Source organism: Heteronotia binoei, chromosome 21, assembly GCF_032191835.1.
Source record: "Heteronotia binoei isolate CCM8104 ecotype False Entrance Well chromosome 21, APGP_CSIRO_Hbin_v1, whole genome shotgun sequence".
Classification (NCBI taxonomy): domain Eukaryota; kingdom Metazoa; phylum Chordata; class Lepidosauria; order Squamata; family Gekkonidae; genus Heteronotia; species Heteronotia binoei.
The window spans coordinates 129,035,624-129,053,235 of NC_083243.1; the positions used below are offsets into that span (position 1 = coordinate 129,035,624).

Consider the following 17,612-nt stretch of genomic DNA (forward strand, 5'->3'; position numbering starts at 1 on the left):
TGGCCTTTTAAGCCGGCGGGGGGGGGGGGGGGGGACACACAACCAATCCCATTAAGGCATGCCACAGCTCAACCCGGCCCCTTGATTCTTCACCTTCACAGTAGTCTGACTGATCCTACTCCTACTCCTAAAGCCAATCCTGACTGATCTCAAAAGCACCTCTCAACCACAGCCCCACACCACGGCACCCGCCCTTGAACCTGAACATGACATTAGACTTATTTAACCAATTTACAAGCCCACAAGCACTAGGAATCCCTCTAATCCTACTAGCCCTTCTTCTGCCTACTCTACTAGTCTCTACACAAACTCGCATTATCCAAAATTGCATATCTACCATCCAAGGACAACTCATACTCCTGTTCATTAAACAACTACTAACTCCTCTTAATAAAACCGGCCACCCATGGGCACTCCCTCTTCTAACAACAATACTTCTCTCCACAATAAATCTAACCGGCTTACTACCATACACCTTCACCCCCACCACACAACTTTCAATAAACATAGCCCTAGCAACACTCCTATGACTCAACTGTGCTAACAGGGCTTCGTACCCAACCAACCATGGCACTTGCCCACATACTACCAACAGGCACCCCTCCCCTGTTAATCCACCCCCCCCAATCCTTATCAAAACAGCCAGCCTTTTTATTCGCCCTCTTGCCCTAGGCGTACAACTTACAGCCAATCTCACAGCTGGACATCTGCTTATTATACTAATTTCCTTAGCTACAATACTACTGCCCCTAATACCTTCAGCTGGTCTACTTACACTGATGCTACTTTTACTCCTAACCCTACTAGAAATTGCTGTAGCGATAATTCAAGCCTACGTCTTCGTACTTCTACTAAGCTTATACTTACAAGAAAACACCTAATGACCCACCAAGCCCACAGCTTTCACATAGTAGACCCGAGCCCTTGGCCCCTTACAGGCGCCATGGCCGCCCTCCTAATAACATCCGGCCTAGCAATATGATTTCACTACAACACCTCAACTCTTATAAACCTGGGCCTATTAACAATACTTTTCACAACGTATCAGTGATGACGCGATATCGTCCGAGAAAGCACGTTCCAAGGACACCACACGAAAATAGTACAAACCGGCCTACGCTATGGAATAGCCCTATTCATCACCTCTGAAGTATTCTTTTTTCTTGGCTTCTTCTGAGCCTTCTACCACTCAAGCCTGCTCCAGAACTAGGCAGCCTCTGACCTCTGACTGGCATTACACCATTGAACTCATTCGAAGTCCCACTACTAAACACTGCAGTACTTATGGCATCAGGTGTAACTGTTACCTGGACACACCACTCTATCACGGAAGACAAACGCCAAGAAGCAACCCTAGCCCTGACCCTAACAATCCTACTCGGCAGCTATTTCACCCTACTTCAAGCAATAGAGTACTTTGAAGCCCCCTTCACTATCGCTGACGCAACATATGGCTCAACATTTTTCGTAGCAACAGGATTTCACAGACTGCACGTTATTATTGGCACCACCTTCTTAACCATTTCTCTATTATGACAAATCAACTATCATTTTACAACCTGCCAACACTTTGGATTTGAAGCAGCTGCATGATATTGACACTTTGTCGATGTAGTATGGCTATTCCTCTATATCTCAATCTACTGATGAGGCTCCTACCCCCTTAGTACAACATAATACAAAGGACTTTCCACTCATTTAATCCTAGACAAACCTAGGAGGGGGTAAATGAAACTCGCTCTACTTATTACCCTCACCTTACTATTGACAGCCATCTGAATCACCATTAGCTTTTGACTCCCTCAAACATACCCAGACACAGAAAATCTCTCCCCATACGAATGTGGATTTGACCCCCTTGGTACTACCCGCCTGCCCTTTTCCATTCGTTTTTTCCTAGTAGCAATCCTGTTCCTCTTATTCGAACTAGAAATTGCTCTACTCCTCCCAACCCCTTGAGCTATCAACTCTACAACCCTGCCACAAACACTACTATGAACAATTTTACTCATCTCACTACTAATCCTCGGACTTATTCATGAATGACTCCAAGGAGGCCTAGAATGAGCAGAATATGGCCACTAGTTTAACAAAAACTATTAATTTCGACTTAATAAATTCTGCGCACCACATAGTTGCCAACATGACAATCACCCACTTTACCCCTATTCTAACATTTATACGATGCAAAACAGGCCTTGCACTATGTTGAAAACATCTTATCTCCGCCCTATTGTGCATTGAAGGAATAATACTTGCCCTATTTGCCTCTCTCGCCACCATCTCCCAAACACTAGCCCACACAACTATTACAACTCAGCCTATTATCCTACTTGCCATTGCAGCATGCGGGGCAAGCACAGGCTTAGCCCTCCTTGTAGCCACAACACGAACCCACGCTTCAGACCATCTTAAAGCTCTCAACTTACTAAAATGTTAAAAATCCTAGCCGCTTCAATAATACTCACTCCAACCATACTACTCCTACCAACCAAACACATATTCACCACCACCTACTCAATAATTATCACCCTATTAATATTAAAATGATTCACTCAGCCGCTTAACCTCAAATCCTATACATTAAACACATGACTCATACTAGACCCCATCACAACCCCCCTGTCCATCCTAGCATCCTGACTTCTTCCACTTATAATTCTTGCCAACCAAAACCTCACAGCCTGTGAACCGAACAGTCGAAAACGAATATTCCTTACAACATGTGCCATACTACAAACCACACTACTACTCACATTTACTATAACAGACCTTATTATATTTTATATACTATTCGAGGCAACTCTTGTTCCAACCCTGATTTTAATTACTCGATGAGGGACCCAAACTGAACGCCTAAATGCTGGAACATACTTTATCTTCTACACTCTAACAGGATCCCTTCCACTACTAGTTGCCCTACTCTATATCCACTCAAACAACGACCACACACTGATCCCCCTCCTCACACTACACACCACCCCTCACCCAACAAGCCTTATGTGACTCGCATGCATAACAGCCTTCCTAGTCAAAATGCCCCTATACGGCTTATACTTATGACTCCCTAAAGCCCATGTAGAGGCCCCCATTGCCGGATCAATAGTCCTCGCAGCAATTCTATTAAAACTAGGAGGATACGGCATCATCTGCCTAACCCTCACACCAACAACCCAAACCATACACTACCCATTTATCGTCCTGGCCCTATGAGGAATAATCATAACCAGCCTAATCTGCCTACAACAAACAGTCTTAAAATCCATCATTGCATACTCCTCTGTAAGCCATATAGGTCTAGTCACTGCTGCCTTCCTTATTCAAACCCCATGGAGCATCCACGGCGCAATACTACTAATAATCGCCCACGGCCTTACATCCTCTATACTATTCTGCCTAGCCACCACAAATTACAAACGAACGCACACTCGCACCCTTCTTCTAGTGTGAGGACTACAAGTAGCTCTACAACTAATAGCCACATGATGACTACTTTAAAATCTTATAAATATGGCTCTCCCACCAACAATCAACCTATTAGGAGAACTAATAATCATTATTACACTATTTAATTGAAACATAACAATCATTTTAACCAGATCAGCCATACTAATCACAGCCACATACTCCTTACACATCTTCCTAACAACGCACAAAACAAACTAAAACACATATAACCATCACCCTCGCTCATTCACGCGAACACCTCCTCATAACCCTACACCTCACCCCATTACTATTACTACTCACTCACCCAACACTCATTACATAATACATAAGCATAGTTTAATAAAAATATTAAGCCATGGCCTTAATAATAGAGATCACCGCACCTCTTGCTAACCGAGATGGTCACAGTGAACTGCCAACTCACCACCCCGAGCCAAATCGCCTGGCCATCTCTAACTTTCAAAGGACAGCAGTACTCCAGTAATCTTAGGCATTACCACTTCTTGGTGCAACTCCAAGTGAAAGAACGTGTCCAATCTACTATTCTACTCCACCATAGCACTAATAACCCTAACACTAATTCAACCCCTACTACACTCAACCTCCCCTGCCCAAAACATAAAACTCGCTACTATACTTAGCCTAGTTCAAACCACCGGCCTAATTAAAAGCTACCTAACCACGCCCATACTACTTTTAATCACTTGCCTAATCGCACCCCTCCTCTACGGAACCTGAAGACTCCTCCGCTCCCACCCACGAACCAACTCCAACACAACAAAAAGCGCTAACAAACCCCCGCCACATAAAAACAACATCAACCCCCCACAGAAAATAAGAACCCAACCCCACTAAAAATCCCCCTGCAAACTAAAAAACCCCCACACCTTCAACACCCTCTACCCCTCAAAGCCCATCTCACAAAAGCCCTACAAAATACACACCAACAGCCATCATCACAACATAACTCACCAAATACCACAAAACAGAGTAATCCCCCCATCCCTCAGGATAAAGCTCCGCCGCCAACGCTACAGAATATCCAAAAACAACAAGCATCCCACCTAAATAAATCAAGAACAAAACCAGCCCAATAAACGACCCCCCTATACCAACCAAAACACCACACACCCCCAAGCCCCAACAACAAGCCCCCCAGCTCCATAAAATGGAGACGGGTTAGACGCCACCCCAACTAAACCCAGAACAAAGCACACAGTCATTAAAAAAACTAAATGAGACATACATTACCATCTGGACAACCAGAACCTGAGGCCTGAAAAACCACCGTTGTACTTCAACTATAGTAACCCTAATGTCTCCCACCCGAAAAACACACCCAATCATAAAAAATATCAACGCCTCCCTAATCCACCTACCAACCCCAACAAACATTTCCTCCTGATGAAACTTCGGCTCTCTCCTGGGACTATGCCTAATACTTCAGATTATCACCAGCCTATTCCTAGCAATACACTACTCAGCAGACACTACCCTCGCATTCTCCTCCGTTGCACAAATCTCTTGAAACATCAACTACGGCTGACTAATCCGAAACCTACACGCCAACAGAGCTTCAATATTCTTTATCTGCCTCTACCTCCATATCGGCCGAGGCTTGTACTACGGCTCCTACCTTTACAAAGAAACCTGAAATATCGGAGTACTCCTAATATTTTTAACCATGGCCACAGCGTTCGTCGGATACGTCCTACCATGGGGCCAAATATCATTCTGAGGTGCTACCGTAATCACTAACCTACTCTCAGCCCTCCCATACATTGGCCCCACATTAGTAGAATGAGTCTGAGGCGGATTCGCAGTAGACAATGCAACATTAACCTGATTCTTTACCTTCCACTTTCTCCTGCCCTTTGCCATCCTAGCAATAATACTCTTTCACCTCCTATTTCTCCACGAAACCGGCTCCACCAACCCAACTGGCCTATACTCAAGCACAGACAAAATTCCATTCCACCCATATTTCTCATACAAAGATCTGCTTGGAGCAACAATACTAACCATCACACTAATAACCTTAGCCCTATTCTTCCCATACCTATTGAGCGACCCAGAAAACTTCACGCCTGCCAGCCCCCTCGTCACTTCCTCCCATATCAAACCAGAATGATACTTCCTATTTGCCTATGCTATCCTTCGATCCATCCCAAACAAACTAGGAGGCATCCTGGCCCTAGTCATATCTATTATAATCCTTTTCCTTGTTCCAATGACACACAACTCAAAACACCGCGCTGCCTACTTCCGCCCGTTCACACAAACACTCTTCTGATCACTAACAGCAACCATTCTAATTCTAACCCGAATTGGAGCACAACCAGTAGAAAACCCCTTTATCTTAATCGGCCAACTAGCCACAGCCCTCTACTTCCTAATTTTCCTCACCCTCACCCCCATAATCAATAAATTAGAAAACAACATACTAAACTGATAGTCCCAGTAGTTTCAACATCAAAACATTGGCCTTGTAAGCCAGAAATAGGGATAACCCCTCTAGGACTCGTCAAAAAAAGGGCCATAAACCTTATCTCTAGCCCCCAAAACTAGAATTTTCACTAAACTATTTTTTCTCGTTTAGTCATATACTATTTATAATCATGCTAAAGAAGATCGTAAAGAGAGTTGGCGCGAGAACGCAGCCTTGCTTTACACCTGTGCCTATTGGGAAGGGCTCCGAGAGGTCGTTGCAGTGTCTGCCCCATGCATATGATATAGTACATTATAAGAATGCTCTATAGATTTGCTATGTATAATCAACATTAATTATATACCCCATGCATATTATAAAGTACAATAAAATGAATAAAAGATAACTATAAAACATATAAAATTAAATAAATAAAAGATAAGAAACTATAAAACACATAAAATTTACTACTACATGAATATTATTTAGAAACAATCATTCAATGATAGACAATTATAAGATAATTAAATTGAGAATAAATATTCATGCTTGAAAGACTATTTACTGAATTATGTACATACAAGGAGAAACCATCAACCCGCCCACCTCGACACCCTATCCCCAGCGTCAAGCGCAGATCATGTTGTCGACCCCTCACGGCACTTTCCAAGGCCTCTGGTTCTGCTACGTCAGGTTCATATAACTACGAGGGACTAACCCTGCTTTTTCCAAGACTTTTGGCTGCTAGGATTCGTTACATGCCTCCTCATACTCATAGCTACCCCGCACGGCCAGGCGGCTGGTTCTCTTATTTATATTCCCCTCAGACACACCCCACCGAAGGTGGCGCGGGATTCAATTATGGTTGTGGCTGAACCTACGGTGCTATGCACATCGCACCCATCAACCCATGGGGACATATTCATCCATGCTTGATAGACATATTTTACCCCCTCCAAAACAAAGTACTAACTCTAACAAAAAAACACAATTTCCAAACTTTAATCAGCCCTAAAACGCCAGACAACCTGTCCTCTCACTAGGACTAGCCGACAGAACACAAAATCAGACCCGATTCCAATATGACCAACTAATACACCTCCTGTGAAAAACCTTCCTCCCACTTACCCTAGCTGCATGCCTACTATACATCTCCACTCCAATCTCCCTAGCAGGACTCCCCCGCCCCTAAATTAACCAAGGAAGTGTGCCCGAACAACTCAAGGACTGCTTTGATAGAGTACACAACAGAGGTTTAAATCCTCTCACTTCCTAGGCGAACGGACCACGAACCAGTACAACAAAATCCAAAACTTTGCTTACTACCAAAATTATACGACCCCTAGTAAAGTCAGCTAAAAAAGCTTTCAGGCCCATGCCCCGACAATGTTGTTCCCACCCCTTCCTATACTAATGAGCCCCCTAATCTGAACAGTCCTAATCACCAGTCTTACAACAAGCACTATCATCATCATAACAAGCCACCACTGACTTCTTGCCTGACTTAGTCTAGAACTAAACACTCTAAGTATCCTATCAATCATTATACGCTCAAATCACTCACGAACAACCGAAGCAGCAACAAAATACTTTCTCATCCAAACTACTGCAGCCGCATTAATCCTACTCGAAAGCACAATAAACGCCTGACAAACAGGCTGCTGAACCATTCTACAATCCTCCTCGCCCCTTGCCACCCCCACTGCCACCGTAGCTATTATAATAAAACTCGCCATCGCTCCAGCACACCTATGATACCCAGAAATCCTCCAAGGCACCACCATAACTACAGCACTAATCATCTCAACATGACAAAAAATTGCCCCATTAACACTACTATACCTATTAGCCAACCACCTATCAACAAGCACTATACTACTAGGCCTCCTATCTGCCCTCCTAGGCGGCTGAAATGGACTAAACCAAACCCAGACATGAAAAATTATAGTCTTCTCATCCATCTCCCACATAGGATGACTAATCACAGCCCTATGCCTTAACTCCAGCCTAGCAACACTAACCATAATCACCTACATAGCCATAACAACAACAATATTCCTCTCCATAGCCCCATCCTCATCCAAAACACTACTCGACCTAGGAACCTCATGAACCCACTCACCAATCCTTCTAACAACCACAATATTAGCCCTACTCTCCCTCGCAGGCCTCCCCCCACTAACCGGATTCATACCAAAACTACTAATCCTAAAAGGACTAGTAACAATAAAATTGTTAATCTCTAGCGGTTCTTGCTCTGGGAGTCTTACAAACATGTATTCCCTTTTCTTTCTTAGTATAGATTTCAGCTATAACAGTAAAATGGTCTGTATTTGAAGCTGAAGTATATTTTTGGAGCCTGTGCCTTAACTGTGTTCTTCACAATCTTTAGCTCAAAGATGCTACATTTACCTTTAGCTCATCAAAGATGCTACATTTACCCTGCCAGGTTTCTCTTTGATTATCCTACTTTAGAACACTTTTTAAAAGGATACAAATGTACTTTTACGTTCTTAATTTTTACCATACAGCGAGGGACATCATAGGCATGATATGCTGAAACCCATAACTATGGTCTAGACAACTTGACAACAATTTAAGCTTGTTTTAAAACTTCTATCCACTTCTACTTTGCCTTATATCCTTAGACTCAAAAGTATTATGGATCTTAGTTGTGCTCTTATTCTTCCAGATCTTTTTCAGATGTGGGATGAACATTCATCTTGCGCCTCTCAGCATTTAAAAACTATCTACTATCCCCATAATGTTTTGAATTTGCTGTTTGACACTACCAACACAATACACTAAAGAGGGGGTACAGAATTTGACTATTATGACTGTCATCCTGAAACAGCTAAGCTACATTTAAATCAAGATTCCTATACCCTAAAGAGACATCTCTTTCTGTTTTATTGCTTTCAGAAACAATCCATTCCTTCAAATGGCACAGGCAGAGGTTGCAGAACTTCTGCACTGGAGCATAAGTACATACAGTCTTAGATATAGCATCAACATAAAGCTCCTTTCCTGCCTGTCTCTTCACCACTACACTGCTGCTTTGTGTTCTCCTCAGCTTAACGGGCCAGGTAATAGCACTTACATAAAAAACAGCTGTGTGTGTGTGTACACACATACAGAGAGAGCGCAAGAGAGATACAAAGGAGTATCAAATATGGCACTGGAATGCAGACTTACTTTTCTGTCTGTTTATACTGCTGCTCTTGGAGGGAAGCTAGAATTCTTATGTATTCAATCTGAGTCTTCAAATCTTTAACTTCCATTTTCAAATTATAGCACTGAAGATCTTTGAAGAGCTCCTTGGAAAGAGAAAAAAGAGCTAAAAATTCAACACAGATATGCTTTCATAAAAGTTAATATTGATTAGTTGTACCCAACCACATATTTCTGAAGGGCACAAGTATTCTTAAGAGGGGTAGCAATTGACTTTGATTCTCCCCTTTCACTGCAGCCCACCAAGACACCCAACTAAGTTCCAGGTGGGAGGTATGTGTGTTAGGTGACCCTTAGGAACAGAAGGAGGAGCAAACTGGGGTTGGTCATGGAAGGGGGGGGGGGGGATGAACATCTCAACCTGCTCTTAAGAAAGCTTAAGTGTTATAATGCCTTCAGAATGTGTGTTTGGATATAGGCCACTGTCTTGGAAGTGACAGTGTAATTATGTTACTTCAACAGCTAAAGTAGTTCAAAACTTCATCTAATAATGGGGATTGCTAAATAATCAAAAGAGGTAAAAGTGAATAGTTTAATACTGGGATGTAATTGGAGAGGGGGGTGGGAGCACGCTTAACTGCAGTGAGGTCAGAGGCCGCCTAGTTCTGGAGCAGGGGCCAGGCTTGAGTGGTAGAAGGCTCAGAAAAAGCCAAGAAAAAAGAATACTTCAGAGGTGATGAATAGGGCAGAATTTTGCTAAGTGGACCTGCATCAATGGACCCAAGCCACACAAGTGCTTGTAAGGGCCCTTTCTTAAGACTGAAATTACCTGTGCCATGGAAGTCTGTCAGAAAACAGATGCAAACAGAAATGGAAGGCAAGAAGAAAGATTAGGCGAAAAGTGGAGCGGCAGCCCTGCCCAGGTGCTGGAACCATGAAGATATCCAGGTTAGACAAAGAGAGTGCTGGAAGACAGCTGTTGTGGTACTTGAAAGAAACAAGTGCCACTGCAAATACTGATCTAGAAGTATAGACATCTTATACAAACAAAACCAAAAAGAAAGAAAACAGAATACCAATACTAAGCAGGGGCTTGTGCTGTGTCACAGAGAAAGTCAAAAAGCTAAGCAACATCTGACAATTAATGTGAAGTCTGGTAAATTTTTCCAACTATCTCCAAGGCTCAAAAAAGGATGGCGTTCTTGCCAGAGTAAATACTCCAGTCATCACCAGCAAGGGCAAATAACTGGCATAGCTCTTGTACTTTTAGATTTGTATGTCCTAATAAATGAGAGAATCTTGTCTGTGCCTATTTGGGTCAGAGCATATGGCAGTCATGTGGCTCTTTTGATTACTGAGAATTGTGAATGTGGCTCTCCATGATCTGTGGAATGTGTACCACTGCACTAATAGTGGCAAGAGGTATAACGCTGCATTAGATTTCAGTGGAACTTTTTTTTAAAGAAAGACAGCAAACTAATGGACACCAAACTCATTTTGTTGACATCTGTTCTCCAAATAATTAAAACAATGTTTTCTTCCTTTCCTTTCTCTCTCCTGATATGTCACAAAGGAAGCATCTATTTTTTTAATGCATTCAAATTCCCAAAAAATTACATACAATCTGTTATGTAATTACATAAATAAAAGTTTATTATTATTATAGTTGTACTATTATATATCTTGATGTGGAAATTGTTAAATATCTCATGGGAACTTAGAGAAGTAGTGAAACACACAAACAAGATGATCTGAAGACATAAATAGAACTGACCATTGCAGTGGGCTAAGAGGAAGAAAGAAAACACTATTTAATTAGCTACAGAAATTATTATTAAGATGACAACTAGGGAAAGGATCTTGACATTTCATAAGGAGTAACAGTAGTTAGGAGTAAAGGAGTAGCTCAAATCTGCCTCCTACCCCAACTGCATCTCTTCATTTCCCTTTTTCAAGCCAACTGCTGGATTACTCTCAAGAACAAGGAAAACCAACTAGTCCAGGGGTGGCCAACGGTAGCTCTCCAGATGTTTTTTGCCTACAACTCCCATCAGCCCCAGCCATTGGCCATGCTGGCTGGGGCTGATGGGAGTTGTAGGCAAAAAAAAACATCTGGAGAGCTACCATTGGCCACCCCTGTACTAGTCCTTTTTGTCTCCTGATACAACATTGAGTACTGCTGACCTCTCAACCAATTCCTAATGGCCCATTGCTAGGTTACATTTAGCACAACATAGAGAAAACTGGGAACTATTTCATTATACATTATTTGTTGAGTGGAATAAAGAGCGTGTGCTCTTAACTTTGATAGTCTTGGAACATCTGTATCTTCTAAGGGAAAACAAAGCAGTTTACTTGAGGAATATGGCCATCTTGTTTTAGGAGGCACATTTCATTTTCTACCCGATGCAACCAATGAGTGTTCTCTTCAAAGTGTTTCAGCTTCTCCTCTTTTTTTTGCTCCATTTGCAAACATCTCACTTTAAGTAAAGCAAGCCGGTGATCCCGTTTGTCAGTTGCCTGAAATACAACGAGTTTATTTTTTAGTACATCTGTATAAAGCTAAGTACAGAACTAGATGTTGCAGAAAATGTATTGCTGCTGTTGAAAGAGCCTGATATCTCCTTCCCTGTAACATAAAACAAAATATGGGACCAGCCCCAGTGCTCTACTTTATTGGCTCTTGCTTGCAGGTTCAGGGAGACTCTGCATGATGCTGTCACATCACACATTTTACTTAACCATTACTGGGGAAGAAGAGGAGGGGGCTGCTGGTTTTGATGGCAGCTGTGCATACTTGCATCATCTACCAATCTTGTTAATAAGCTTGATTAAAACAATTCATTCAGGTTGCAGGCCAGTATCCAAAAATGATTCAGGTTCCATATTAATACATTTTTTTCTCAGTCTCTTTAGGGGAAAACATGGCTCACATGCTGCTCTTTGAAACTTAAAAGTTTAGAAGAGAGCACAAAAGCTTTCCAAAAGGTGCGGGGAGAAATCTGCCAATGCATTTTCCTTAATTTTCTGTTTTTGAAAAATTTCTATGTGGTTAGTTTTGTAGGGGGAAACCCCGCCCCCCAAGCAATCTTTGCCATTAGTTTAAGAAAGTTAGAGCTATACTCCATTGAAAACAGATGTTTGGGAAAACCAATGCAAAATTATTTTACAGCAGGCCTTCAAAGATTGCCATTGACGGTTAAATGTACATATATGATCCATTTGAATAAAATCATATGAGGAAAATAATACACAGATGATTAAAAACAGGAAAAAGGGCCAAAAATAAAATGTACAATGCCAACAAACAAAATCTCTCTATCTCACACACTTAAGTCCGATGACATCCCATTTTCATTGTTATCGACGAGCCGCTAAGAAGTCACTAATGTTTTAACTCCTGCGGTAGAAGCATCAATAGCAGAATGTAGAAAAACAATGGAAGGTCTGAAAGGAAACTGAAAAGTTGATTTGATGGGGAGTCGCTTTGTACTGGCTAGAAGAGTAGAAACAGCAATTTTTGGGAAAGTCAAGAAGGGCACACAATTAAAGGAAGAAGGTCCAAAAAACAAACTAAAAGGACAGTGGGTTCTAGCAGCAGAGTGACAGGAAGAAAAAGCCAATAGAAAGAAAGAACGAGGGACAGATTTAAAAAAGGGACTTACTAGGGCAGCAGTTTCTATAGGACCCAGAAACAGAAATACAGGGGCTAGCTAGAGTTACGAATAAAATGATGAATACTGATTTGATATAGCCTTGTCTAACAACATTTGATTGCAGTCTCTATACAGCTGAACGTACTAGATCAGAACCATCCGATTTCAAATTTAATGGCTACACAAATGGCTTACCTTATCCAATCTCTCTGAACAACACACCATTTCAATTTGTTCATGGCACTGCTTTTGATAATGAGTTTTTAACACATTTTCTCTCAGTTGCAGTTCCAGCTTGAGGCACTCCTTCCTGATTTCTTCTCGATTTGTGAACAAACATTTCAAAATTTGCCTAAACCTATCCACAAAATTTACAACCAAAAAGACACAGATATATAAACACCAGATACGTTTTACTACCTTTTGTAAAGTGCATTACAAGACAATGAAAAGCAAAAATAATTTAAAAATGAAAACTTGTTGAAGTGTTAGGGTTCCTTTTGACACTACAATGCTATCTAGAATAAACCCCACGCCTATGATCACCTGGTTTTCTCAGCATATGAAAATTTTAAATTGTACAATACTTGGCACACTCTTGAAAAAGCTGTTACCATTTTCTGTAATTCTAGCTTTCAAGAAAAATGAAGTCTGTATCTGCAGACTAAGCTCTAGGACAAGTCCCTATATAGAGACTTAGGCTTCTCAGGGAAACAAACTGCATCAGATGCTATCTATTCATAACTAAGGCAGTGAATCACAGATGAGAGCCATCAGCTAACAGCTTGCTATTCAGGTCTGCTAATCCAGAACTGAATCTCAAAGATAGGGATTCTGAATCTCAAAGATAGGGATTCTGACAACAAGGTGCTAACATAATGCCTATGTAAATTCTTTCCCTGTGGTGCTTTTAGTATTTGAACAATAGCCATCTGTAGAACCCCAGCGTAAGATATAGCCAAGAAGTGTTTTAACTCCAGGCTGCCACAGGCACTGCACAGTAAACTGTGTGGCTTCTGGTTCACTTATACCACCTCCAGCCTCTTCTAGAATAAGGCAGAAGCTCCAAGGCAAAGACTGGCACTATATTAGTCCAGTCAGAAAGAAAACAGTGTACTCTTTTCTTTCTAACGGAATGTCAATGATGTGGAAAAGATAAAGGCAAGTGGGGAAATTGCAGCATAGACCAAGAAATAATAGGAGATATTTCTAAAGCATTGGCATTCAGACACAGGTGAAACTCATGCAGGCCTTAGGTAGCTTGCACCAGCACCTCTCCTTCCACCTCTTGAAAAGGATACAAAGAAAAAAATAAAAACAAGAAGCTGAAGACAGACAAGGCATGGGATAAAGGCAATAACAAAGTTTCAAACTGAACTAAACTATGAAAGTTGCCATCAGAGGAAAGTTGCCCTTTTCATATGAACATACAAAACAGCCTTATACTGAGTGAGATCACTGGTCCAGCAAACCTGACAGTATCTCCTCTGACTGATAGCAGCTTTCCAAGATTTCAGGAAGAGGAATAGCCATCTATTTTTGTCATGTTGCGCCTGTTTCCCTCAGAAAAGAAGACTGAGGAAAAGCAGGAATTGAGCACTATGGTCAGAAACACTTAAGAAGGGAGTTCAAGAGGGGTGGGAGTTTCTTAAAAGTGAAATATTGAAAGCACAATCACAGACGATTCTTAGGAGAAGAAAAAAATTGGGAGAAGCCTAAAGTAGCTGAGGTGGCTCCATAAACAGCTCTCTAAAGACTTGAGAAATAAAAAAGACTCCTTTAGGAAATAGGAGGGCCTTATAACCAAGGATGAATATAGACAAATAACCAATGCTTGTAGAGAAAAAGTTAGGAAAGCTAAAGCTCAGTATGAGCTTAGGCTAGCCAAAGATGCTAAAAACAACAAAAAGGGTTCTTTTCTTATGTTCAAAGTAAGAAAAAGAGCAAAGACATGTTAGGTCCATTGCGAGGGCAGGAAAGTGAAATTGTAACCGTTGATGAAGAGAGGGCAGAGCTGCTCAATTCCTACTTTTCCTCTGTTTTCTCTTCTGAGAGAAACAGTGCTCAACATGGCAAAAACAGAACATATAAGAAGGGTATGGAGATCCAACCTAGGATAAGCATAGGGGTAGTACATAAACATGTAGTTTCTTTGAATGAAACTAAGTTCTCAGGGCCAGATGAACTGCATCCAAGGGTTCTAAAAGAGCTTGCGGATGTAATTTCTGAGCCTCTGGTTATTATTTTTGAGAATTCTTGGAGAACAGGAGAGGTGCCGGAAGACTGGAGGCGGGCAAATGTTGCCCCCTTTTCAAGAGGGGGGGAAAGGAGGTTCTGGGTACACTACCGACCTGTCAGCTTGCCATCTATACTCAGAAAAGTTTTAGAACAAATCATCAGTCAGTCCTGGAATATTTAGAAAGGATGGTTGTGATTACTAAGAGCCAGCATAGGTTTCTCAAGAACAAGTCATGTCAGATTGACCTGATCTCTTTTTCTGAGAAAGTGACTACCTTGCTGGATCAGGGGAATGCTGTAGACATTGTTTATCTTGATTTCAGTAACGCTTTTGATAAGGTTCCACATACTATCCTTGTTGACAAGTTGGTAAAATGTGGTTTGGATCCTGGTAGGTGGATTTGTAGTTGGTTGACAGATCGCACCCAAAGAGTGCTTGTGAATGGTTCCTCATCCTCTTGGACAGGAGAGACAAGTGAGTGCCTCAAAGGTCTATCCTGTTTTGTTCATGATTTGGATGAAGGAATAGAGGGAATGCTTATTAAATTTGCAGATGATACTAAATTGGGAGGGGTTGCAATTACAGTAGAAACAGGATACAGGATGATCTTGACAGGCTAGAAAACTGGGCTAAAACTAATAGAATGAATTTTAACAGGATAAATGTAAAGTTCTGTATTTAGGTAGGAAAATTCAATGCATGGTTATAGGATGGGGGAGGCTTGTTTTGGCAGTAGTATGTGCAAAAAGAATCTAGGGGTCTTAGTGGACCATAAGCTGGACATGAGTCAACTGTGTGATGCAGTGGCTAAAAAGGCAAATGCAATTTTGGGCTGTATTAATAGAAGAATACCGTCCAGATCATGTGATGTGATGGTATCACTTTACTCTGCTCTGATAAGACCTAACCTGGAGTATTGTGTTCAGTTTTGGGCACCACATTATAAGGCCCTAGACAAGCTGGAACGGGCCCAGAGGGCGATGAAGATAGTGAGGGGTCTGGACACCAAGTCCTATAAAGAAAGGTTGAAGAAGTTGGGCATTGTTTAACCTAGGGAGGAGAAGGCTGAGAGGTGATATAATCTTCAAGTACCATCTTCAAGTACCTGAAGGGCTGTCATATAGAGCAGTGGTCTCCAACCTTTTTGGCACCAGGGACCGGTTTTGTGGAAGTCAATTTATCCATGGACCGGGGGGGGGGAGTGGTTTTGGAATGATACAACTGTGCACTTTATTTTTGTGTGGTGGTTAAGTGTGTGGACTCTTATCTGGGAGAACCGGATTTGATTCCCTACTCCTCCTCTTGCACCTGCTGGAATGGTCTTGGGTCAGCCATAGCTCTCGCAAAGTTGTCCGTGAAAAGGCAGCTGCTGTGAGAGCCCTCTCAGCCCCACCTACCTCAGAGGGTGTCTGTTGTGGGGGAGGAAAATAAAGAAGATTGTGAGCCACTCTGAGATTTGGAGTGGAGGGCAGGATATAAATCCAGTGTCATCGTCTTATTATTATTACTACATTGTAATATATAATTAAATAATTATACAACTCATGGCCCGGTTGCTAACAGGCCACAGACTGGGGGTTGGGGACCCCTGATATAGAGGATGATGTAGAATTGTTTTCTGTAGCCCCAGAAGGTAGGACCAGAACCAATGGGTTGAAATTAAATCAGAAGAGTTTCCAGTACAACATTAGGAAGAACTTCCTGACAGATGAGTTCCTCGGGAGTTGGCGGGCTCTCCTTCCTTGGAGGTTTTTAAAGAGAGGCTAAATGGCCATCTGACAACAATGCTGATCCTGTGAATTTAGGGGGAGGTATTTGTAAATTTCCTGCATTGTGCAGGGGGTTGGACTTGATGGCCCTAGGGTGGTCCCTTCCAACTCTATTCTATAATTCTATGAAGAGCAGTTTCCCAGACTGCTGTCCAAGATTCTTGAAACTTGGAGATACCAGAGACTAAACTTAGGCCCTTTTGCATGCAAAGCAAGGTGCTCTACTACAGAGCCATAGAGCTTCCTCTTTAGGCTTTTGGTGTTCTGATCTAGGCATCATTCCAGTCTATATATGCCTAGTCTTAAATCATGGGTCTGAAAATACTGGTAACTACTGTAATTCAGGATCGAGAGGAGGTGTCTTTAAAAACATACAGCCAGCCAGATAATTATAATATGTTGTCAACATAAACTCTAAAATATTATAAATTAAATTTCACATGCTTCAACTATTTGGCCTTCTTTGCTTTCAGCAGAAAGGTTAAAAAATCTTCAGTTACAGTATTAAAATGCTGGTTACCATGGGAAACTTGTATTATTTAAAAAAAATGTGTTACATGCTGTGATTAGGGGTGTGCACAAAAATAAATTTGGGATTTTTCAGATGCAGATATATTGGATGGGATTCCCGAATGAAAACAAAACTGAATTCCAATGCTGGTATGGTTTTCAATGAATGAAAACAAAACTGAATTCCAATACTGATATGGTTTTCAATGAATGAAAACAAAACTGAAGTCCAATACTGGTATGGCTTTCAATGAATGAAAACAAAACTGAATTCCAATACTGGTATGTTTTTCAGATTTTATTTTTTGGAAATTCCAATTCCACGCCCCCACCCCTGCTGCTCCATATACCATATGCAACCATTATAGTCAATGGGGAATCTATCTGGG

At 41.6% G+C, this 17,612-nt stretch overlaps 1 protein-coding gene and 2 pseudogenes across 1 annotated transcript in view; 2 read left to right on the plus strand and 1 right to left on the minus strand.

The window, feature by feature from the left end:
• Positions 1-17,612, minus strand: part of KIF18A (kinesin family member 18A) — a 110,270-nt gene that overhangs the window by 66,036 nt on the left and 26,622 nt on the right. The window contains exons 10-12 of the mRNA XM_060261318.1: positions 12,901-13,063; positions 11,405-11,569; positions 9,074-9,195 (exon numbers count right to left, since the gene is read on the minus strand). Of these exons, the coding sequence (XP_060117301.1) occupies positions 9,074-9,195; positions 11,405-11,569; positions 12,901-13,063 (450 nt within the window). The remainder of the gene's footprint in view (positions 1-9,073; positions 9,196-11,404; positions 11,570-12,900; positions 13,064-17,612) is intronic.
• Positions 1,051-3,772, plus strand: LOC132588874 (NADH-ubiquinone oxidoreductase chain 4-like; annotated as a pseudogene).
• LOC132589455 (cytochrome b-like) lies at positions 4,766-5,902 on the plus strand (annotated as a pseudogene).